The sequence below is a fragment of the Dermacentor silvarum genome, chromosome 4, assembly GCF_013339745.2.
Source record: "Dermacentor silvarum isolate Dsil-2018 chromosome 4, BIME_Dsil_1.4, whole genome shotgun sequence".
Classification (NCBI taxonomy): Eukaryota; Metazoa; Arthropoda; class Arachnida; order Ixodida; family Ixodidae; genus Dermacentor; species Dermacentor silvarum.
In genome coordinates, this window is record NC_051157.2 from 40,464,146 (window position 1) to 40,487,935 (window position 23,790).

Genomic DNA, 23,790 nt, shown 5'->3' on the forward strand with positions numbered 1-23,790 from the left:
TGCCGTGAGTGGTTGAGCTATAAAGTTTTATTCAGTTAGCAGAAAATAGGTGCCAGAAGAGGCACTTTCTACAAGAACGGTTTTTTTAATTATTCCATGCGAGTTTCGTTCGCTCTTGTTACCGGCTTTCTTATCGTGTTTGTGGTGTGGCGAGAGGAGGTCAGGATTGATCTTTCTTATCCCAATTTGCGGAAGATTCAGGTAGCGCATTCAGCTTGTGACTCGCTATGAGCGCTTTTGATTAAAAATTAATAACAATTGCGCAAAATATTACGCCTGATGATCTTCTGTTCTAAAGGTTGGAGTACCACGGGTATACCATCGCCACCATGGCTGAAACACAGAAAATAACGCAAGTGTTGTTGGCTTTAAATAAAGCTCCCCAAGGAGGAATTGGAATCAGCACGAAAACAAAAATGTATATTACGTGGATCGGCTTCGACATACCTCCCACGTCACTTTTAGGGATTGGGAACCAGTGGCTTCAACTTTGACGTGAAGCGGTGGACCACCAGGGGCTGCAAAACGAAACGCAAATAGGTATTAATTTACACAAGTGACAGCAATTTACTTCAGTACGATGTTAACCTTTATTTAAGCACCCTTATTCTTCTAAGTCACATACACGCGAACTGTCGAAGAGTACTCTGGTCGTGCACTTCAATAAAGGAACGTAGTTTTTCCAAAATACTGTTGTGCAGATATGAGGTAGAGAACTGCTTTTCTCGAAACCCTGAGGGTTTAATTCGCGTTATTTGTGTGTTAGTTTCTTTCAGATACGTTAGGTCACAATGATCGCGAACGATGCATTGTGGTTTAGCATGTCTGTACAACATAATCAGCAAACACAAATTCCTCATTTATTGCTCAATGATATAGGAATGTTCATTTCTTTTATGCTTCACAGGCATTCAAAAAGGCAAAAAAAGTAGTCACGCTTCATCACGCAGCACACGAAAAACTTCACTTTAGACGCCCCCTTCGGGTGACAAAACGACTACGTATTTCTTTTACCAAACATGCACACAGCGATGGCTGTTCCCTTACTGCCCAGTTTCCGTCAAAATTCAACGAATAATGAACAACGGAAATTTTGGACGCGAGAAGGGCGCAACCTCAATCGCGTGATCAAAAATCATGGTCCGCTTAACGCCTCGGTCATCTTAAACATCGTAGAGGTGCAACAGCATCGTAAAAACACTATATATGGAGCAGTTGTCGCTTCCTGTATCATCTTCTCTGTTTGAAATTTAATATCTCAAGAAGTAAGCAACCCATTAGTCGCTGAGTGACTATTGGAAATGAAAAACTAGTTCGCCAGTCTCGATGTTTTGGGTTTCTCACTGTAACTGCAAGTGTAGCTTATGATAATCAGACGTCGTAAGAGTGGCTAGAATGCCCAAACTACGCGTGTTAAGTGCCTACCTTAGATCTCTTCACAAGGTCACCTTTTTAATATTCTAAAGGATGTGCAACTGCGAAATGTGCAACTGCAATGCAGCCCCCATCACTACTGCGCACTTCAGCACAAATCTACATTATGCCTACATTGTGTCTACATTCAGGCTGCATTCAGGCTACATTCATCTACATTAGGCGTAATTGAGCGCTGTGCTTGTGCGATCCACCAGGCAGGACAACTGTAACTGAGGACATTTCATAATGTATTGCACCTAATATGCAATGAATTAATGTATTTTCATGTGAAGTCTGTTCAGTTCCAGTCATCCGCCATGCAGATCGGTCTGTGCATGTTACAACGTAGAACCACTTGAACCCGAAAATGACAGATTTAGATGTACCGATTTGGAAAACCATTGCAATCTAAGCGTATTGTGCCGTACTATGGTAATTAATATCAGTTGTGTATTGTTACGCTGATAGTGCTTACAATTAGCACATAAATTGACGGGCAGACAGAACAACTGGCATAGTGTTTCACGCGCTTTGGTTGCAGTCATTCAAAGGCCTTCTAATACAAACTAAAACCCATTATAGAGCTCTTTTCAACACTATTACCACAACAATAAACTCCCACCGTTGAACAACAGCGCGTATGTCGAAATCCAGAAAGCTTTAGGTGACTGACTTTCAAGAAAGCCAAATCTATAATTTATGTACCTCCTGGCGGAAGTAGAATAGGAAATAAAGCACTCCGTACCTTCCTCACTGGTCGTCACTTCAAGCGTATCGCTTGGGGCACTGTGTCCCAAAGCATTTTCCGCGACCACCTTTATCCTGTAGGTTGTCATTGGCAGCAGCTTGTAAACAATGGCCCTGTTTTCGGTGCCAGGAACGGAAAGGTGCGAGGTCGCACCGGCGACGTCCCAGCCTGCAGGGACGAAGCGTTATCAGATTGTGTGAAAGCCACTCTGAGCTCCATTGTGTTCCTGCTAATGAGTTTTCATTAACAGAGAGCGACGTCTTTAGGAGCACACTTTGTGCATCTAATCGATAATGCAGATTTTGAGCTGTCAAAGGAATGACATCGCTGTCCGTTAACACTGAAAATGTATTGTCTCGGGCAAGTTAACGGAATAAATGGCCAAATGAATTTACTTGTGTTCGTGAAGTGTACGTGGTATTTCCGAATGGGGCTGTTCCCATTGTACGAAGGCGACCAAGTTATCTCTATCGTCCGACTTGATATCTTCATGGCGCGGACATCAGCAGGCGAAGACGGGTGGCTCTGCACAAGAAAAGTTCAATGTTTATCGAAGAAAAAATTGCTTTTTGAAACGGTTATTCTTACTTGTGGCAATAAACGCGTTATCAAAAACGGATTCACTGCACGTACTCAGGAACTGAAAACAGACTGCTATCACAATAAAAGACGAAGAACGTGTTTAGAAAAAATTTGGACCACGTGCACAAGTTATCAACCACACGTGCCCTCCTTTTCAAATCTGACTACGACAAGTAATGCTCGAAAGCTGCAGGGAGTAGTGACTCCGACACTTTAAAGACAATTAATTAAAATAAACCTTCAAAATGGTTTTCATTCTGTCTTATCGTTTTACACACATTTTTCCTACGCAGCGTAGCACACCAGACACCTCTCCGGTTCACCTCCTTGTATTTTCTTTTCTAACTTCATTTGTAACCACAATCCCAAAACCTAAGAACACAAAAATTAAGGTAGTGCAGTTTACCGTCTCAGTGGAATACATACTGGGTGTCCGAAAAGTAACTGCTGATGTGGAAATGGTGGTCTTTAAATTGGAAGTTTTGCTTATAGCAGTGCAGTGGACCGCAACAGGAGATGCTGAAAATGTCCGCCACCGGCTTCAAGACATGTCTGCACGCGACTCTGCATATTAGTAAACACTCCGGCGAAAGTTGCTGCAGTTATCTGTGCTATGTGCTAGGTAACGGCTGTCTGTAGCTCCCACAGTAGTGTGAGGATTTCTCTCCTACACCAGTCCTTTGAGTGCGCCCCTCAGACGTTGTCAGACGAACTAAGGGTCTTGCGATATCGTATTGCCCTCGAAACTGCGATGTAATTCACAATTGTCATCATATATGTATATAGATCTTTTTCTCACTGCACAGTTATTTTTAGGACAACCAGTAAAAGGCTGTGGCAGACGCCCGTAGTAAAGGACTGCAGGTTAATTTAGACAACCTAGAGTTCTTTGCCGTGCCTCTAAAGACCTGTAGAAAAGATGGCTTCTTGCATTTCGCCCCCAGTGGAATGCGTCAGCTGCAATTGGCAATCGAATCTGCGACCACAGGCTTGGCACCAAAACGCCAGTATCCACTGGGGCGGTTGCAATGACGGTTCGAGCGCACAGATGCGAGCGCAGGAATAATAATGCATACGGCAAATGAAAAGCCTCTTGCTAAGGTAGAAACAGAATAATAATAATCTAAGGCAAATCTTGTCTCAATTATATCTCACATGACACGTTTTGGTTTTCCTTTTCAATACACGGTCTTCACTAGTGTTCTTTAGTTTCGCACGCAAATCGGTGAAAATACTACGAAACTCCGGCGTCATTGAAGGTAGCATTAATGAGGTTAATTTACATAGGTAAAAGCAATACCTGCATATAACAAAAGTTGTTTTCATAAATTTAGCAGCCCATTTTTAGACATGTATACAAGGGCTAGGCGCAAGTAGGAATCAGCTAGTACGAGACAGGGGTAATTGGAGATCGCAGGGAGAGGCCTTCATCCTGCAGTGGACATAAATATGGGCTGATGTTGATAGATGATGAATACTGAAATACTCAATGCATGTGCAGTAATGAAGCAAAAAAGTTGTCCTTTACCTTGTACCAGAAGTTGTATGTTTGTCTCGTCCGATCCGTATGGGTTTCTCACTATGCAGGTGTAGAGGGCACCGTCTCTTCTTTCAGCCGACTTGATCGTAAGTGTCGAAGTCATTTTTCCCACCGATGAGTCACTTAGCAGGGTGTACCTGCCGGGAAGTAAGTCACTGGTGAAATGCTAATTTGAGAAAAAGTGTGGACATCAACTTTATAGACAAATATTGTATGAAATCGGCGCTGGCTGTCTCTGTTCGAACCTCCCAAAAGACATGTTGCAAAGGATATCGAAGCTTCACACGTGACTACTGTTGCCAGACGCTACACAGGTCTGAGAGAAAGTTGTATAACATAGTACCCGTCAGCGTAAGGATTCCTCAGCTTCTCAGAACAAGTACAAGCATACGTTCATAGATTCGCTTTTCACATGAATTCAGCTCACACAGGAGGAATAGACGGGAGCTCCGTGTTGTAAGCTTGCGCAGTGGGCCGGTGCTGAAAACGTGCTGCTCGAATACGGTGAACCTTGTTTGCCTAACTACTAAAGATGCTGCGTATGTAGTCTAGCGGAAACCTCGCGCAAATGGGAGGAAGGAACTGCGTATAAAGTCACCTGCGAATGAAAACTGCATGTTGTGTACAAAACTTATGGTCCCGTGGGCACACCTCTTAGGTGTCAGAATTAAATTTCGCTTTTCAGGAGTGATGACCTCTGCTGTTCCGTTCCACGCTCACGGGAAGTTACACTTCAACTTGACTCCATCATAATCACGCGCTTTCAATCTACCTAAAAGCTGGTTCTAGCTTTGTCTTTAAATTAATCTTACTTAGTCCACGTTAAGGCACGTTGGCGCCTCGCGGAAACTGCCGCTGCTCTTCTACTCCGACATGCAATGAAAAGAGGACCAGCCTGAGGAGAACAAAGCAGTAGCGATAAAAAAAAATAAAAACACTGAAGAATGAGCTGCCGCGAGTGGTTTAGAAGTCTTCACCCATAAACCTCAAGTTCACAATCCAAACTCACAAGCTAGGACAGATGTGTAATGCAGTCTGTGTGAAAAAATAAAAGGCTAAATGAAATGTCACGAAAATAAGAAAGATATGAAGTTTAAAAGTATGGCTTTTTGGGCTAGTTGGTTTGATACATCAGAGGGGGTCATTGCGCTAGAAGAAACGGACAAGAACGAGAGAACAAGACGAGCGCTAACTTTCAACTGAGCCAGAAGAAACGGACAAGAACGAGAGAACAAGACGAGGGCTAACTTTCAACTCAGTTTAAAGTTCTCTCGTTCTTGTCCGTTTCTTCTAGTGCTATGAACCCCTTTGAAGAAAGATAGTTCACATTGTGTGAGTCAACGAGTATCACAAATATAACAAATCGCCGATCGTCCCGCTGATAACGTGCACTGCATTATTATGCTTCCAGAAATACAGATCTTTTGATCTGCCTGTAAAGCTGGCTTTTGAACAGTAACACCCTCCATCAGGAGAAGGTGCATTTCTTCAAGCAATTACGCGCGCTATGCTTCGACGACACTCTTTCCAATTGCCTTGCGATCTTATTCAATCTTGTTGTGCCTGTGTATTAAGAAATGTGACCACCGGGCATGTCATAAAGACAAAACTTTAAATTTAGACAAATAGGCACCTTCATAAAAATCAGGTAAACACAGTTTCGAATTTCTCCAGAAAACGCCTAATGCTAAGTTGGTTCCTAGGTGAGGCATATGCGGTTCTACCATATCCATCGGCACAGACATGAAAAATAGTGGCATGCAAGAAACGATACTAGGGATATTACTATATTTCGCATTGTCACTATATTTCACTTATCAGCATAGTTTGTGTCGCTCTCTCTCTCTCACTTATCAATCACCCTAACCGAGCGGTTGTTCTATGGTGCTGTGTAAGCGCCCGCTGGTAACGTGCACCGCATTATTACGTTTCCAGAACTACAGCTTTTTCGGCTTCCTGTAAAGCTGGCTTTTGAACAGCAACACCGTCTATCAGGAGAAGATGCATTTCTTCAGGCCTCATATTGACGAAGGGAATCCGTGGCAACTTCAGGCCTCATATTCCTGCAACGCGGAGCTAACGAATGATAAATGAGCGTTATTGCCTTCCGGCTCCATCATAATGAAGTGTGGCAGGAAATCGAACATGCGACCACGTTTTCAGGAGCAGTATGTTGTCGCCACTGAGACACTGCGGCGCGCAAATCTTGCTGAAGCCCACTAATGGCTGCGACTGCATCGCCGCCTAGCGAGGAGCGCGAATAGTCGACGCGCTAGGTGTCTACCTAGAGTTCCGTTAGATGGCGCCATCAGCACGGAGTTTGATGTCGTTCATTGGCGACCGGCGGAGTGCGCGGTAAGAACTCTCTGGAGTACGCTGCCCACCCGCGTTTTAATAACGGAGTGAGTAGGCCCCAGCCATGTTTTCAGATGACGGTAAAAAAAAGAAAGATTTTTTTTTTCGTTTTCACTTTTTACCTATTTATTTTGTCATTGCGGTGCGTTGCCGGTTGTAAAGTTGCTTTCTTTTTCTCCCGTTTTAGATGAAAAACAAGAGCCGGCAAAATTTATACGAACGCTCACCGTAGCTCACCTATCACTCTTTTTCCCCCATGCTAAAGAAGTGCGTTTTGGAAGCGAACGAATACTTGTAGGTATAATTTTCTTGCCATAGTTCCATGCGCTTCCGCCATGCGGAAAAAGGAATCTGAACCTAACACAGCCCGCTAGCAACAATTGCATGTCATTGTTTGAAGGTTGTTCTAAAAATTATACACGTTTAGCATGAGTTCCGAATTCCGTCTTGAAGTATAACAGCAAAATAAATTATTAGTGAGGCAGACAAGGAGCTAATATATCGCCGGCTTCTTCTGGCAAAAACGTGCCTTGAGCTTCAGCACCAACAAAGCCCTCATTCCTGCTGATGCTTCTTTGCAAACTCATTGTGGTGCGACTATCCTTTGCCTTTTATATATATATATATATAGGTTGGTTTGTGTATAGGACTGTGTGCTGTGGATTTGTGGCTATATGCCGTTCTTTTGTTTCTTTTTTTATTCTCTCCCTACATATATTTTTGATATTGTGGGTACTATGCGAAAAGGAGTAGCTGTCAACGTTATAGGGTGACTATATCCCTTCTTTTTATATTCCTTAAATTCCTTAAATAAAGAAAAAAAAAACGGCATAGTGCTTACAACACATAGAGTTTTTGGCAGTTTATGAGAAAAGCCTTTCATTCATTACCAAAAAGTGCAGTGAGATTTTTTCTTTTCACAATTTTTCCCAGATGCTCGTTGTTCTGCTGCACACGCTATAAGTGTTTCTCTTCGTTTAAGAAATTTGGACCAGAAAGGGTTAAGGAAGTCAAGCCAGCCTTAGAAATGCGATATGTTATAAATCCTTAAGGGCCTTCAGCAAAGCTGCGCTGGTCGTGTTCTCATCTTTGTTAAGACCGTGTTTGCTGGGAAAACATGCATGGCTAGAGCACATTAGTGGTGCCCTTTACATGGCGCGTTCAAAGAAGTCCGATAGTGTAGAGCATACCTCTTTTCTGCAGTGAGGTCCAGCGGGTGTTTGTCCTTCTCCCACGTGATGGTCATGTCTGGGTCACCTGCGGCTTCACAGCGCAGCACCGTATCCTGTCCTCTCTTCACGTTCTGGCTGGTAAACTTCGAAGGAAAGCTCGGGGGCACTACGACGAACGGAAAGCGAATGAAAGCATTAAATAATTATACATTGACCAACCAAGTATAACATTACGACTTGTAGTTGCTCAATGAGAACTGATAGCCATTCTGGCAAAAGCGTTGGCGCCATTAAATGAAATGCTTCTCAAAGCGTTCAGTCGTCGCCAATTTTTACTCGAACCTTTGAGAAAGAAGAACATTTGTTTCATTCGCTAGAACATCACTGTCGAAGCTGTATACAATGCTAGCTTTGCTTAGATGCCAAGCTAAAAAAAACCCAGCAATACCAGTTTCAAAAGTGTGCAAAAGCACTCGTTTACTGGATCGTGCTGACGTGGTCTTGCTTTTTTTTTTTTTCAAAATATACCATGAGGCCAATGAATGAGGTATCCCTCCAGCCCCCCCCCCCCCCCCCCCCGGAAAACAATTGGGGAAAAGCCACCTAAAGCCAGCAGCAAGAAAACGGCATAAAAATAGGAGGAGTTTTCGATGATGCAACAGAAGCGAGGAACACTCTACTAACAATTGCGACCGTGATCTTTAACCTGCTGCTAGCCCAGTTTCACTATGCGAACAACTACTCTGAAAGATGAGACCACTTGTAGACTGTGTAATCACGATTGCAGTTGATTCTATCGTGGCATTAGAACCGATATCGCTGTGCTTTCCTGGTTCAGTTCCATTGAGTTATATGTACTGCTGCTGTGGTGGCAGCCCAAAGCACACAATAGTTGCTTCAAAAATAACGCAATTCATTATAAGAGAGGCATGCACGAGCAATGAGAACGCAGCAGATGCATCGGGACAACAACGTTTCGCCCCGAAAAGTTGACGACTTGCCTCTGCTTCCGGCGAAGACAATGCCCACAAATGCTCATATAAACCGTGTTATTTCTCTCTTATTATTTTTTTTTGTAAGTAGCATGGAACATGCTGCGCAGTCTGGCCTGCAGCGGTGGATTACCGGAAATCCTAATACTAGCGCCACTTTCGAAATATTAGCCTCCAAAATCTGCTACAGAATGCATTGGCGTTTCAGCTAACGTCATTCTAAACTGCTGAATCCCCCCTTTTATAGAAACTTTTAACTGGAACGCCCATGTATTTCGTAGCATACTGCAAGGCCAGCTATCTCAAAAGTGGTGCTAGTCTTACGATTCCTGCTAAGCAAACAGGACTTCACTAATGTTCGGCTTCAGTTTCACAATTGCAACATGTACCATAAAGTGAATGATTAAAAAGTTAATCAGTGAACAATTTTTAATTAGCTACCTGGACATTCTGATTTGTCGCGTAACTTCCGCCTCTCACCCAAGTGCGCCTGAAGAAACGAAACAACGTAATATGTCGCAAGCAATTTTTTGAAAGATCTGCCCAAACGAAAAAGAAAAAAAGAGGCGAAAGAGGGAGGGGGGGGGGGGGAGGTTATACAAAGTACCAAGTGGTGAGATCGAAATTTTATTCGTAACATATGATAGCACGATCCCTCTCATTCCCTATCTCCTTCACTCGAGCCGCATTTCAATGATAACATTATACGCTAATCAATATGTTTATCGTCATGCTTTCCCAAATGACATGCCACAATTCTTTAAAGGCAGCGAGAACTTGTCATTTCCGCGCACTTCCTTACTTCATGTGCCAAGACAGCAGCACTCTAGAGTATACATATATGCATAATCTTGCACGCAATTTGAGGACAACACAAAGATGATCGCGTGCGATTGTAGGTGACACATAGGTATACGCGGTTAATAGCTCAACCAAGACAAAATCGATGTAGGAAGTCCATAAGACGAAGCTATATATACGATAAGGCGCATAACACTTGTAGCAAAACGCCCAGCAGAATCAACAAATAGAAAATGAGAAATTCAGTTATCACTTAGAAAATACGATTTTTTTTTCGACCCCAATATTCTCTTTCCTGCTGATATTTCAAGCTCGCACTCGTCAAATTAAAAGCCGAAAGTACCTATAGCAAGGAGCGAGCAAGTGTGTACATTTAAGATAATGTGCTTATGCAACAAGGTTTCCTAGGGAATGCTCCCCACATGCTTATCAAATTATTCATTTAATCCAGTAACATAAGATGTAAGTACCGCAAGGGAGACAACCTCATTTCCCCCATGGCGAAGAATACCATTTCAACCCAACAATTTTTGCTGGAGTGATTAGTGCCATGTTTCAGCTCTGACGTCACTGTCGAAACTGCCAGTGAATAGCGCTTAGGAAGGCAGGATGACGCTTACCGTTCACGGCTAGTGTGACAACACGGCTGAGGCCAACTCCAATGCCGTTGTGCGCTTCACAGAGATAGTATCCTCCGTCCGCCAGCTCAGCGTCTTGGACGACCAATGTGCCGTTTGTGTGTACGTGAATTCGGTAGCTGCCGGAGACGAGACGAAAGTTCCGTGGTTCACTGCCTGAAAGACAATGTCAGATGTTATAAGTGCATGCACACCTACTATGCATTTAACCTACAAGCAGCAACAACAACAACGACAAAAATAAGTTGGCGGATCACACGCCTATGTGGGAATCGATGTTAAGTGAAGCTTTCGTTGATGTTCGCGCAAATGTCAATGCAAATATTATGCAAACTCAAAATTAAGAAACACAAAAATTTCGCCACGCAGTACACTTAACACCTCCCCTATTTCCACTGAATTGGAAATTGGTATCTTTTGCCGTAATGTTGTGATTCTGGGAAACATCGTGGATCACGGGAGCGTGGCACTCTGGAAGGCTTGAATAACTAACTTTCTACAGAGGATATAAATAACCTACACAGATTAAAGATTTATCGTTCTTCACTCATAACATACGTCCTACTTTAACGAAACATAAGCACCGTGCCTTGCATAGTCGAACAAGACCGGGCAAAAGCAACTACACACCTTTTTCAAGATATAAAAATTGGGACAAGACGAGTATGGAGTAATAATTTTCAAAGAACATAATTAAACTACGCATTTCAACTTTTTGGTACTTGTCCCCCATTAAGTGGCCCCCATATCTTGAAAATATGAAATCCTTGCTGTTTTTAGTGCTCCCTGTCAATCGGAGAAACATTTGGAGCGTTTCATATAACGCCTCTAAACAGGCCAAGAATGGTGGTGTACCGAAATTTATTTAACCGCTAATTAATATACAAAGCTCAAAATTTATGTCTGACCCTATCATTCGCCACGTTTGCTCAACATGTAAATTTCGTGAGTTAGGTATATTTATCAGCAAACAGCGAAACCTGTCAGACAACATTTTCGTGCACTTCTATGTCTCATTAACAGTTTCGCTGTAAAAACTATTTTCTGACGAAGTTTTACCTGTGGACTATACAGCGAGTGCAGATTAACGTCCGGAAAATAAGGTATATATATATATATATATATATATATATATATTATATTGTACCGGAGCACATCGGTACCAGCTCTGTGCCAGCCAGTGTGTGGAAGAAGACGTTGACGATCGTGTGGTTCACGCTGGGTCGGTTTTCAACGAGCCAGCTTGTTTAACCGCTTCATCAAGTCTACCTGCAAAATACTCTTGTTGCATTTGGTGGAGTTAGGTATTTATATATATATATATATATATATATATATATATATATATATATATATATATATAGTGATTGGGTGCCAAGTGGCCGATTATTAACGCACGCTATAATTACCTAATATTGTTGAGATCATTAAATATGGGTATTATGGGTATTAAGGAAATAAGTGGGAGGTTCTCTGCGAAAACTAAGTGTAATAAACAAAGGTTTACAGAGCGAAATTAGAAGGAATGACTCGTAAAGGCGCAAACAAACTGAGCGTTCAGCGGACGGAAGATCGGATATCAATGCCAAATAATTTGTGCCCGCAAGTGCATTGAATGGCGTGACAATTGGTAATCCCAGTGGTGGCTCAATTTTGTGTGTGACAGTGTGCTTCACATGCAACGCTTGACGAAGATATTCATTTACGGACGTTAGTGGGACCTCTGCAGTAATTGCCGTGCTAGTCATTTATGGAGATCAACAACTCAACAAGACAGAAGAAACCCGAGGACAGATCTCGAAAGTTGTGGTAGACGTGCAATGTCCCGAGTTTTTCAGTCGCTGTTTGTAAATGCAGTTTCCGTGAAACACGCGCTGCGGACCATTCGCAAGTTCCTGGAACTAACTCTGCGGCATCCGAACTTTAGGCTCTGAGCTTTAGATTAAGCGATGCACAAGTGTGATGAACGGACCTAGCACCGCCTGCACGCATTCACCTGCTACAGAGCCACCGAAGCTTCGTGGCATTTCCAGGTAGATATTTTCACTTGTTCACCTGAAGTGAAAACTCGGCCCGAGTACCTTGTCAACATCAGGCGTTCTGTCAGTGACAAGAGGTTGATAAGTGTTATAAGTGTAGTGGCCGCTGATTCGAGCGTGAAAATGCGCGTTTGGAAAGTCCAATTCTCATTTGCTTGATTATTTTTTTATTTTTCTTGGGTTGCAAAGCGGCATATTGAGAAATGAAATTAAAAAAAATAAGTGCCTGCAGGTCTGTCTCATCCAGATACTGTAGGAGTAACTTATGAGATATGTATCTCGTTCGTTGTCCATCGTTCTTAAGTCGTAAGAGTGTACAGTTCGTAAATCAACAGCCTATGCGCTAACTCGCGAAACGCCCATCCCCGTAGTAGGCGTAGAAGCGCAGATGCACCTAATTGCGTTCCTCGCGCCTGAGCGGTGCATCGAAAATAGTTCTTGCAGCTGCCGCTGCTGGCGCACCGAACACTACGAACGACACACTTTTACGCAAGAGCTCTCCGAACCTCTGTACAACATGCAAGCTTGCGTCGAAGTCAGTATGAATACTGAGCCGTCATCATCATCATCATCATCATCATAATCAGCCTATATTTTATGTCCACTGCAGGACGAAGGCCTCTCCCTGCGATCTCCAATTACCCCTGTCTTGCCTTGCGCTAGCGTATTCGAACTTGCGCCGGCAAATTTCCTAACTTCATCATCCCATCTGGTTTTCTGCCGACCTCGACTGCGCTTCCCTTCTCTTGGTATCCATTTTGTAACCCTAATGGTCCACCGGTTATCCATCCTACGCATTACATGGCCTGCCCAGCTCCATTTCTTGCACTTAATGTCAACTAGAATATCGGCTATCCCCGTTCGTTCTCTGATCCACACCACTCTCTTCATGTCTCTTAACGTTAGTCCTAAGATTTTTCGTTCCATCGCTCTTTGTGCGGTCCTTAACTTGTTCTCGAGCTTCTTTTTTAACCTCCAAGTTTCTGCCCCATATGTTAGCACCGGTACAATGCAATGATTGTACACTTTTCTTTTCAGCGACAGTGGTAAGCTCCCAGTCAGGATTTGGCAATGCCTGCCGTATGCACTCCAACCCAATTTTATTCTTCTGTAAATTTCTTTCTCGTGATTAGGGTCCCCTGTGAGTAATTGACCTAGGAAAACGTACTCCTTTAGACTGCCAGGCTACTGAACATTATCTTTGTCTTCTGCATATTCATCTTCAACCAAATTCTTACACTTTCTCGATTAAGGTCCTCAATCATTTGCTGTAATTTGTCTCCATTGTTGCTGAATAGGACAATGTCATCTGCAAACTGAAGGTTGCTGAGATATTCGCCGTTGATCCTCACTCCTAAGCCTTCCCAGTCTAAGAGCTTGAATACTTCTTCTAAGCATGCAGTGAATAGCATTGGAGAGATTGTGTCTCTTTGCCTGACCCCTTTCTTGATACGTAACTTTCTACTTTTCTTGTGGAGAACCAAGGTAGCTGTGGAATCCTTGTAGATGTTTGCTAAGATATTCACGTATGCCTCCTGTGCTCCTTGATTACGCAATGCCTCTATGATTGCTGGTATCTCTACTGAATCAAATGCTTTTTCATAATCTATGAAAGCCATATAGAGAGGTTGATTGTTCTCCGCAGATTTCTCGATTACCTGATTGATGACATGGATATGATCCATCGTAGAATATCCCTTCCTGAAGCCAGCCTGTTCTCTTGGTTGGCTGAAGTCAAGTATTGTCCTGATTCTATTGGAAATTATCTTGGTGAATATTTATACAATACTAAAAGCAAGCTAATGGGTCTATAATTCTTTAATTCTTTAATGTCTCCCTTCTTATGGATTAGTATAATGTTGGCGTTCTTCCAGCTCTCTGGTACACTTGAAGTTGTGAGGCATTGCGTATAAAGGGCCGCAAGCTTTTTAAGCATGATATCTCGTCCATCTTTGATTAAATCTACTGTTATTCCATCTTCTCCAGCAGCATTTCCCCTGGTCATGTCTTTCAAGGTCCTTCTAACTTCATCGCTAGTTATAGAAGGAGCCTCTGTATCCGGTTCATCATTATTTCGAATGAAAGTAGCTTGGCTGTTCTGGGAACTGTACAGGTCAGTATAGAATTCTTCCGCTGCTTTTACTATGTCATCGAAATTGCTGATGATTTTTCCATGCTTATCTTTCAGTGCATACATCTTTCCTTGTCCTATGCCAAGCTTCCTTCTTACTGATTTTATGCTGCGTTCATATTTTACGGCTTCTTCAATCTTTCCCACGTTATAATTTCGAATATCCCTTACTTTCTTCTTGTTAATCAGTTTTGACAGTTCAGCGAATTCTATCTCATCTCTTGAGTTGGACATTTTCATGTATTGTCGTTTCTTTATTAGGTCCTTTGTTTCCTGGGAGAGCTTACCTACTGAGTGCCTTGGTGCCTTACCTCCCACTTCAATTGCTGCTTCTGTGATAAACCTAGTTACGGTTTCATTCATTACCTCTATGTTGTCTTCATCTTCCTTTTCTGAAGCTGCATATTTGTTTGCGAGCACCAGCCTGAATTGGTCTGCTTTTACCCTTACTGCCTCTAGGTTGGCCTGTTTCCTCTTGACTAATTTCACTCTTTCTCTCTTCAAATTGAGAGAAATCCTAGACCTCACTAACCTATGGTCACTGCACTTTACCTTACCTAACAATTCTACATCCTGCACTATGCTTGGATCGGCAGAGAGTATGAAATCTATTTCATTACTTGTTTCTCCATTAGGGCTTTTCCAGGTCCACTACCTGTTGCTGCGTTTCGTGAAGAATGTATTTATTATTCGGAGCCTATTCCTTTCCGCGCATTCCACTAACATCTCTCCTCTTGCATTCCTAGAATCGATGCCGTAGTTGCCAATTGCTTGCTCACCATCCTGCTTTTTTCCCACTTTTGCATTGAAGTCGCCCATGACTACAGTATACTGAGTTTGCACCTTTCTCATTGCTAATTCAACATCTTCATAAAACGGTTCTTCATAAAACCGTCAAAGCATGCGCAAATGTCAGGTTGCTTTTGCTACACACTAACTTTCCTTTACGTATAAATAGACAAGCAGTGTGTGCACAGCGCTCATTATCTACCTGTGCCCAGAGGCGATAAATTAGTTCTTGCGCGATTATTCAACTAGCGGAACAAAGCCAACGTGCACCTACTTATCAGTGCAAAGCGCCGTCCCACTTCCGAAATTTACATGCACGCAAAAGTAGCATACTGCTGCGAAACAAGTTAGTATGCCACTTGAGCGCCCATTTTCACGTATAGAACCAACTTGTGCAAACACAACGCAAATTGTGGGCCAATCGTCCGGCGCTTGAGTGATTTCTACACGGTCCACACTGCTCCTCTGTCGATTCGATGCTGCACATATTGCATTTACATTAAGATACTGGCAAGGCCGATAGACGCTGACCGGTGAAACGAAATGGTGCCAGAGGTTGACAGACTTCGAGCGTAACCTTTTACTTACGGCTCGAGCAAACAAAAGTCGACTTCTCACCCCAGACAAAAGGTGGGAGCGACTTTCCGGTGACCGCGCTTTTGCTCACGCAGCAAGCTCACGTGTCCAGGCGGTTCGGAACACGCGGGTCACTCAACGGAAACTACAAACTACAGAACTTGAAGCGGCGATGCGAGCAGCAAAGAAAAAAAAAAAGTCCGGAGAGACGAGGCAGGGAGGGAAAGGAAACTAGATGGAAAGGGAAAGCGAACACGAAGTGTGAGAGGTAAAGATGAGAAGACACCAGCCTCCATAAGGCAGATGCTGATTCCGAGCCACGTTAGGTAAACAACGGAGCGCGCCCGCATGCATAAACACCGTATACCTCGTCACCTTTCTTGCTTCTCGTCATTTGGTTGTTTGCTTCGCTTTGCAAGCGCCACCTCACGCCTTTATACGAAACGTGGTCGGTCAGCGCTTTTCTTTTCGCTTCCCTCTCAGATTCACCTCTGCGCCGTCCTCACGTTGCGAATGCCAGCGCAAACAAGAAGACGACGACCTGGTCGGCGCGGAGCGCTGCTTTCCGTATGCTTTGCGCACGAAGCCCAGTGGCTCTGACAACCGGCGGGCGATGGGGAGGATGGGGAGAACGGCGCGGACAGCTTCTTTAATTAAAACTGTCCCACAGTTGGTGGGAGGAGCCGCGCGTGCATTGTTTGCCTTAACGATTTGCGACTGTGCGTGTAATGAGAGAGGAGAAGGGAAGCCGTTGCCGGCTCGCCCCCCAGGCAGCTCGTCATCTCGGCCTTGTTGTTCGTGTCCGCACGTTTCGGCGCGGCCTGGTTGCCGCGTATGCACGTATGGCATCGCTAATGGAGACCATCTACAGCGTCGGTTATTGCGCGTCGTCGCACGTACCTAATGCGCGCGGCATGCGGAACAAGCCACCGCTGTTCTGCCGCGCACCTTCTTCCTCGCGCGGAACGTACGTGGACACGACGACGAGGACACGGAGAGTATAGAGCGCAGTCCGGAAGTTAACACTGGCTCGTTCTGGTAGGGCGCGAATGGCCGCCGTACGTCACCCGGCAACAGGCCGTTGCGGCCGTCATAAGCGGCTCAGCGCTCCTGCAGGAGCTCTCGAGGTAATTCCCCCGCTACAAGGCTTCCAAGATTAGGAGCGGACGACTCGACGCCCCCGACCGTGTTGTTTAGACACGGCTCAACGATATTTGCGCTGTAATGTCCTTCCTTTCCTGTTTATTGGTGTCCTTTTTTTTGGTATTCTTTCTTTTTGCTTTCATTGACTCAATGCAGGGCTTCCTTTGAGGGAGTCACGTGGGCTACTGTATACGACGAAATGGGGATCACATTTCTCAGAAAACTCACGAGTCTTTATGCACGACCAGAAAGTACATGAACAACTATATATTACCATCATCGCTACCAGCAACAAGTCATTTCTTATAGTTAGCTCTCAGAAACGAAAAAAAAACCCAAAGAATATTGGGAATTTCTCAAACGCTGATGAGATCTTCGTCCTGCAGTGGACACAAATATAGGCTGATTATGATGATGATAATCATGATGACCATGATAATTAGATCTCTTGTTGATAACTGATTCATCGCAAACAGAACGCTAACAATATTGAGGGCTATAATATTATGCTCCCAGCTTAAAGGAAATGAAATGTCGCCCTCGCCACTAAATCCGCAGAAGTTTTTGCCTTAGAAGATTTAAATTTCTTCCACGAAGCTGCGCTTGGTTTCAATATCGGCTCGTGTGATGGTGAGCAATAAATATATAATATACAGTCAAAGAGTCGATGTCTACGACCTTCGGTTTCTATAATAGCAGCGCGCGGCAGCACACGGAGAAGAACAACAGATGTTTCCATATAAAAATGAACAGCGCTGCAATAAATAGTGCTTAGCGAAATGACGAAAATGCACGCGTAGAACTGCGGCGCTTGGACCTACAGTTGACTTTATCTTCTTTTTTCAACGAGTATGCTTATCTCCCGAATGAAATTTTCCAATCTCATTCACGCGCGCCTACATATTTCACAAATATCGACGCGCCACCACGACTTGAGCGCGCGTGGGATGGGGGGTCTGTAACGCCGTGCTGAATACATCGATCCCACGAGGAGCCCAACACAAAGTGAAACAAAACCCTCAAAACTCATTCTATACTTTCTGGCGCTCCGCGTCTTGTTGAGAGAAATTTTTATTTCGCCCGGCCTTCATCGATCAGCGCGCATTCGCATTCATTTAACACCCTAGACAATATAGATTTTACCGAGAAGAGCAGTCAGCTCTCAAGCCGACGATGCATACCCTCTCTCTCTCTTTTATCCCATGCAAGTCGCACACCGGTACCGACGACACGCGCGCCCGCATCGTCGCTTATCATCGGCGGCAGCGTCCGCCGAGTGGCACGAATTTCTCAATACGCATCGAGCAGCGCGAGGAGAATAGGTGGCACAGCGTGATCGATTTGTCCTTCGCAGAGACCAGCTAATCTGCGCGTATGTGCGTACTTCGAGTGTGTGCGTGTGTGGGGGCGTGCGCCGTGTGTGTTTGTAGTACATGTCTGCAAGCTGTGAACAAGGCTGAAACGAGAGCCTAAGTTGAGAGCGGGTCGGTAGATTGGAGAGGGTGGTGGCGGGCAACGCTGGCGAGAAGGCGGCGTATACATGCCGGAAATCATCGATCGCGCCAACACCGCCGCCGCCGCTGCAAACCGACATTCATATACGCCGTGCCTGTAATTCGCTTGATCTTTCGCGCCTGAAGCACGGCTATAGCGGAAGAAGAGAAGGGGGGGGGGGAGGGGGGGGGAAGCAACGAGACGTCAAGGCGAAGGAGGCGTGCGGGCGACGAGATATCGTCGCCGCCCCAACTCAGGCTCTTTCTTTCTCTCTCTCTCTTCCTGTTTCTTACACTCCTTCTCTCGCCCGCCTTCCTCCGTGCCTTGTCCCCCTCCTGTCGCCCTGCTACCCACCCCCCGTTTCAGTCATTGATCCGAGGAACATCTTGGCGCTGAGAAGAGTGCGTTCTCGTTTGCTGTACCAGCCCTCACCCTTGTGCTGCTTTCCTGCCTCCCTTTCCCATTCTCTTCGGCTCCTCTAATCAAAGCGCCGGAACAGTCAAAGAAACGCTTACGCTCTCACTTTTCCGGAAGGAAAAGAAAATCAAGGGGTGCGAGACGTGTGAGGGCAAAGAAAAAAAAAAAGACAGCGAAAGAAATTATATTAGGACCATCTGAGAGCCGGAAATTACGAAAAATAAAGATAAAGGGAGAAGGAAGATGGGGGGGGGGGGGGGGGTGCATATTGCGTTTGACACGGCGAGTATGGCGTGGCATTCCCTTCCTCGAGAATCTTGATTCCGAGGTATGAAATATCTCGATTGGAAGGAAGGGGACAAAAATAAAAGAAAGGGCTTCGTTTCTCAATGTCTGTAATACTTTCTCTCGAGCGAGATGGAAGGAGCGATCGGAAGTTCACCTAAATATTGTGAATGATTAATGGTTGACGATGTGAGACAGCTCGGAAAATTGTGTGAGCCTGCCGGATGATTTTTGCGCTTGTCTTTATTACATGCTCAGTACAATGTCCTGACTCCATAAAGCATTCCTAATGCGGGAAGCTTCGCTCCCCTTCGCAGTCTTTACAAAACTGCAAACCTGGAAGGCTTGCGAAGTCTATACAGAACTGAACCGGCTCGAGATGCAACTCAACTGGGCCAAGAAAGGAAAGTAGAAAAGACTAACTGAAAGAAAACAAAGATGCTTCCATATTTATGTGTGAGTAAAATACGTACCAGCTAAGTAAAAAAAAAAATCATCGGCCCTTTCACGCCGTGAAGATAGATGATAAGTGAAGCTTATCACCATCACAACAAATCAAGGGTGTACGTACCCGTTCACAGTGCTGAACGCAGGTAGTTTTCCCTTGATTAAAGATTGCTTATACATACCGCACACTCTAAATTCACCAAGGTCTTCTTCAGCAGTAGCGGAATGTTCATTCAAAACTTCTAAGGGATTGTGTCGCTGCTCGTCGGCACGGATCACAAGTTGTTGTCGAACCACAAACGCTTGCGTTTGGTGTCTCGAGTTTGCTCGGTGGCGTGGTTAGCACATTCCGCCCACCATTACCGCTTTCAATTCTTCAAAAATTAAATTGCTTAAAAATTAAATCTGTCCGTCACGAAAGACAATGAATGGCTCATACCCCCGTAAACGCGGCCTCCCCATTAGGACGACAGAAGAGGAGTGAAATTCTACGCTGGAATGAAGAGCGACAACGAAGCCAGCTGTGAAAGAAGACGACGACGATGAACGCGGAGCAGTGGCACGAGCGCGTTCGCGCGGTTGCACCGAGGGCCACCGATGTGCCAGCTGTGGTAGAAGACTACGACTGCTCGAACCATTGCTGATGATGATAGTTTCTGCGAACTAGACGCGGACGTTCGGGCTAGGCATAGACATGCTTCGCTTGTAAAAAAAAACGACCACTAACGCCAGGGTTAAGAGCAGCAATCTTGTATAAAGCCGATAGAATTTCAATAAGAAAGTATGATGCTCTGAAAGAAGTGTACATATTCAAAATGACAATCGTGATGTAATCGATCGATAGATTAACTTAAGTTTAGCGTCCCAAATCCAAGGAATGGCTATGAGAAACGCCGAAATGGAGGGCCCCAAAATAACTTTGGCCACATCGGATCCTTCAAGTGGAATGCGAATCTCTGTACATAAGAGTGTTGTCATTCCCCTTCCATTACAACGCAGACAACGTTATCGGAAATTGAACCCGCGAACTCGTTCCCAGATAGCAGAACACGATAGGCAGTGTGCCCCTACTACAGTTCAATGTTGAGGTGAAGCGCAAAAGACAAGGTCCGGTGAAGATCATTGCGCCTACATTCGAGGAAGCGCGAAAGTCTACGGACATCGAAAAAAAAATGAGGGGCAGCTTCACACTAGTGGTGCGAAGACTGGGCAAGCAGCGAAACTGGCGACCCCACCTAGCTTTATCTCTGTTCGGCCAAGTTTTTGCGAGGTTATGCTTCGAGACTCGGCCACGTTTTGCGCAAGATCATCCCGGAATCATCGACAGCCCAAGGCGCAACGAACACTCAAGTATCTGGACGTTTCTGGACGCTCAAACACTTTCCCTAGGTTTCGCGGGCTCGTAACTCCGTATCTTTTGCGAATCACCGACGTTTCGCCGCCGCTATGGCGGCGAGATACTCGGGATCGGACCGAAGTTCTCTCAGTCGCTCTCGAGTAGCGGCGTGGCGGCTTTCGTGTCGCACTTCCTCTTCTTCGGGAGTGACGCCCTTCTTCGGCCGCCCCAACTTCGCGGTGATGTGCCCGGCGCGGAGACGGCAGGGCTTTCGTGTCGCCGTGGTGGCGGTGACGTGGAGCTATATATCCCGTGGGTCGGTGCAGTGACGTCACGGCTTAGCTCCGTGTCTGCGCAGCCACGGCAACCACGCCGCACAGCGCGGTGACATCATGGCTCGGCCAAGCTAAGGCGAAGCGATGCGGCGCGCGCGATGACGTCATGGCTCACGCAGCTGTGGCGAGGCTCGGTGCGGTCGGCGCAGCTGGGGCGAAGCGTTGCTAGACGACGCATGGTGACGTCATCACCAGGCGGAGGTTTTGCGGTGTACACTCGACAGACCATCCTTGAGCTTAAACAGCTTCGCTATTTCACAGGGGTATGTGCCATTGCGCTTGGACCCTTTCTGCACTACCACCAGGATCGGCCCACAGTTTTTGTTTGCATTACGTGGCCTAACCAAGAGCTCAAACGCTGTTAAAAGACTAATACGTAAGACTCAAATGGTTTCACAGCTTTAAAGAACAGACGCGACAGCTACATAGGCACCGTGGGTACGATGATTGATTCTGGAGGCAAGATGACGTTAAACTGGAACAAGAAGAGTTCGCAAGACCATTTTAGGAAATGTTTCAGTGGCAAGAAGCTTAGGAAACAAAGACGAGACACATAAAAGCTGAATTCATCAAAAACAGTTACTCCAAATAGAAACCCTACGTAGTTATCTGCATCACGGAACTGGTATTGTGACCGTACAGATTTATATGCTTGAGACTGTGACTTAGTCTGAATCACGCAGAAGGTGTTGTTTGGCAAGATTGGCACAAACCCATGACCACGTGCTGAGCAATTTTTGTACGAATGGAGGAACAATACAAGGCTAGTAAGGATTTAAGACTGATCCTCTTGGGTTAAGCTTGGGAGTAGTAATTGCTGCTCTTTCTTGTCCATTTTAACACCCACGTGACAAGTCAGCAAATGAATTTCTGGTATGCCATTTTTAACTCAAGAAGTGAGCCAGTGTGTTAAAGCATAATTAACTTCTTTGAGCCGATTTACGCCCATTGTGAACGTGGCGTAGAAATATAGAACCGCTATTCAGAAACCAATTCGTGCGCTGCGCCAGTTCATATCAGAAAGTTCCAGTCATTCCTTACAATTCGCGAAGGAGGCCGAGCAGTGGCATACCACCCTCATCGACAAAAGGTTTTGTGAGCTCAACCTCAAAACATGAATCAGAGGCCCAATGGTCAAAGCTTTTCGCTTGTAAGTACTACTTACCATTGGCAGGACACCTTCGCTAATAATATGTTCAGTGTCAGGAGCAATGTTGCCGACGCCTTTTTTTTTTTTTAGCGTGTCGCTAAACTGAGACAAAGCAGTGGTGAAATTTCGTCTTCGTTTTGCTTGAAAGTCGCTAAAATTGTCGAGTGAATTTCAAGTAACGCTGGCTCTTTGAAACGCTATAATATAGGCTAAGATGGCGTAACGCATCTACTGAAACATTTTGCGCTCACCTAGTGCCCATGCAGGTAAGGAATTAGCAGCTAATATACCGACGTGGTACAGGGAGGGCTTTTACAGAGGTGATAACAGTTGTAATTATGTGTTTACCTTCAAATTGCAACGATAAGGATTCGGCACAGTTACAAGAGAAAAAAAAGACGGGTGATTTGATTTTACTAGCACAAAAACAAAACTTGGTCTGTCTTATGACTGCTAATCTTCTAGTTTTCGGTGCTTGTGAAAGAGGAATAAATTCCGGCACGCGCGTTTATCTCTAATAACTCAGCGATGATAATCGCGTGACATTTATACAGGTCGAATACTACGTTGCCACTTTTTGGTCCACTTCGTGCAATATTGATTTTGTCCGAGAGCCGTAAGGAACGAAAACGTTGCGGTCAGGCTCCCGTAAACGAGTTCGCCACTCCGATATGTGCGCCTTTCTACAGTTGAACTGCGTTTAACTTCTGCGTTCTAAATCTCTTCATAGAGTCTATTGAATTGTTTTGGTAATTTAATTTACTTCAATGCTTGCTAACGGCCGCCAAGTAAGGGTATCCAGTGAAACTGCAGCACCCTAGGCTAGAATTAGGTGGATTTAATAAAGAATAAAACCATGTAGTTTGTGAGCAGACTGGGAATTAACCACAGCGTATGGCCTCCCTGAGGGGAGACCACCGTTGCTTCATGGGCACATAGCTCACACGCCATACCTTCCATGTAGGTGTCCTTAATAACAAAGTGCCTTCCACAAATGCCACTTCCGGATCAGCTTTTTAAAGCAAAGCTTTCCTTGGCTCTTCCTTGGACTTTTCCACTGCTGCTGCTGCTGCCTCGCACGCCACGTCGGTGGGTGGTTGAGCGCTCCCGCAGGGGTGCGCGACATAAGATAGGCGACGTCAACGACATTTCGGTAGAGCGGGGCCACAATGCCCTCTGACGCGCCCTGAGGGACACAACAATGACCCTCTGGACGCCGTAATTAGGCGTCACCCGCCGCAAAAGCATTGCAGCTGATGCCGCGCTTGCCTCCGTGCTCACGCACTACAGCAACGTCAGTCCATGGAGGAGGTAGCGAGCATGTTAGAGAGGAAGTAGAGAGAGAAGAGGCACTGAATGGGTACAACCGTATGCCGTACCGACGCAGTCAGGGGACGGGTGATT

At 45.1% G+C, this 23,790-nt stretch overlaps 1 protein-coding gene across 1 annotated transcript in view; it reads right to left on the reverse strand.

The window, feature by feature from the left end:
- LOC119448568 (Down syndrome cell adhesion molecule-like protein Dscam2) overlaps positions 1-23,790 on the reverse strand; it is a 287,509-nt gene that overhangs the window by 26,534 nt on the left and 237,185 nt on the right. The window contains exons 13-19 of the mRNA XM_049665471.1: positions 10,227-10,400; positions 7,832-7,979; positions 4,275-4,423; positions 3,668-3,672; positions 2,560-2,683; positions 2,162-2,332; positions 448-518 (exon numbers count right to left, since the gene is read on the reverse strand). Of these exons, the coding sequence (XP_049521428.1) occupies positions 448-518; positions 2,162-2,332; positions 2,560-2,683; positions 3,668-3,672; positions 4,275-4,423; positions 7,832-7,979; positions 10,227-10,400 (842 nt within the window). The remainder of the gene's footprint in view (positions 1-447; positions 519-2,161; positions 2,333-2,559; positions 2,684-3,667; positions 3,673-4,274; positions 4,424-7,831; positions 7,980-10,226; positions 10,401-23,790) is intronic.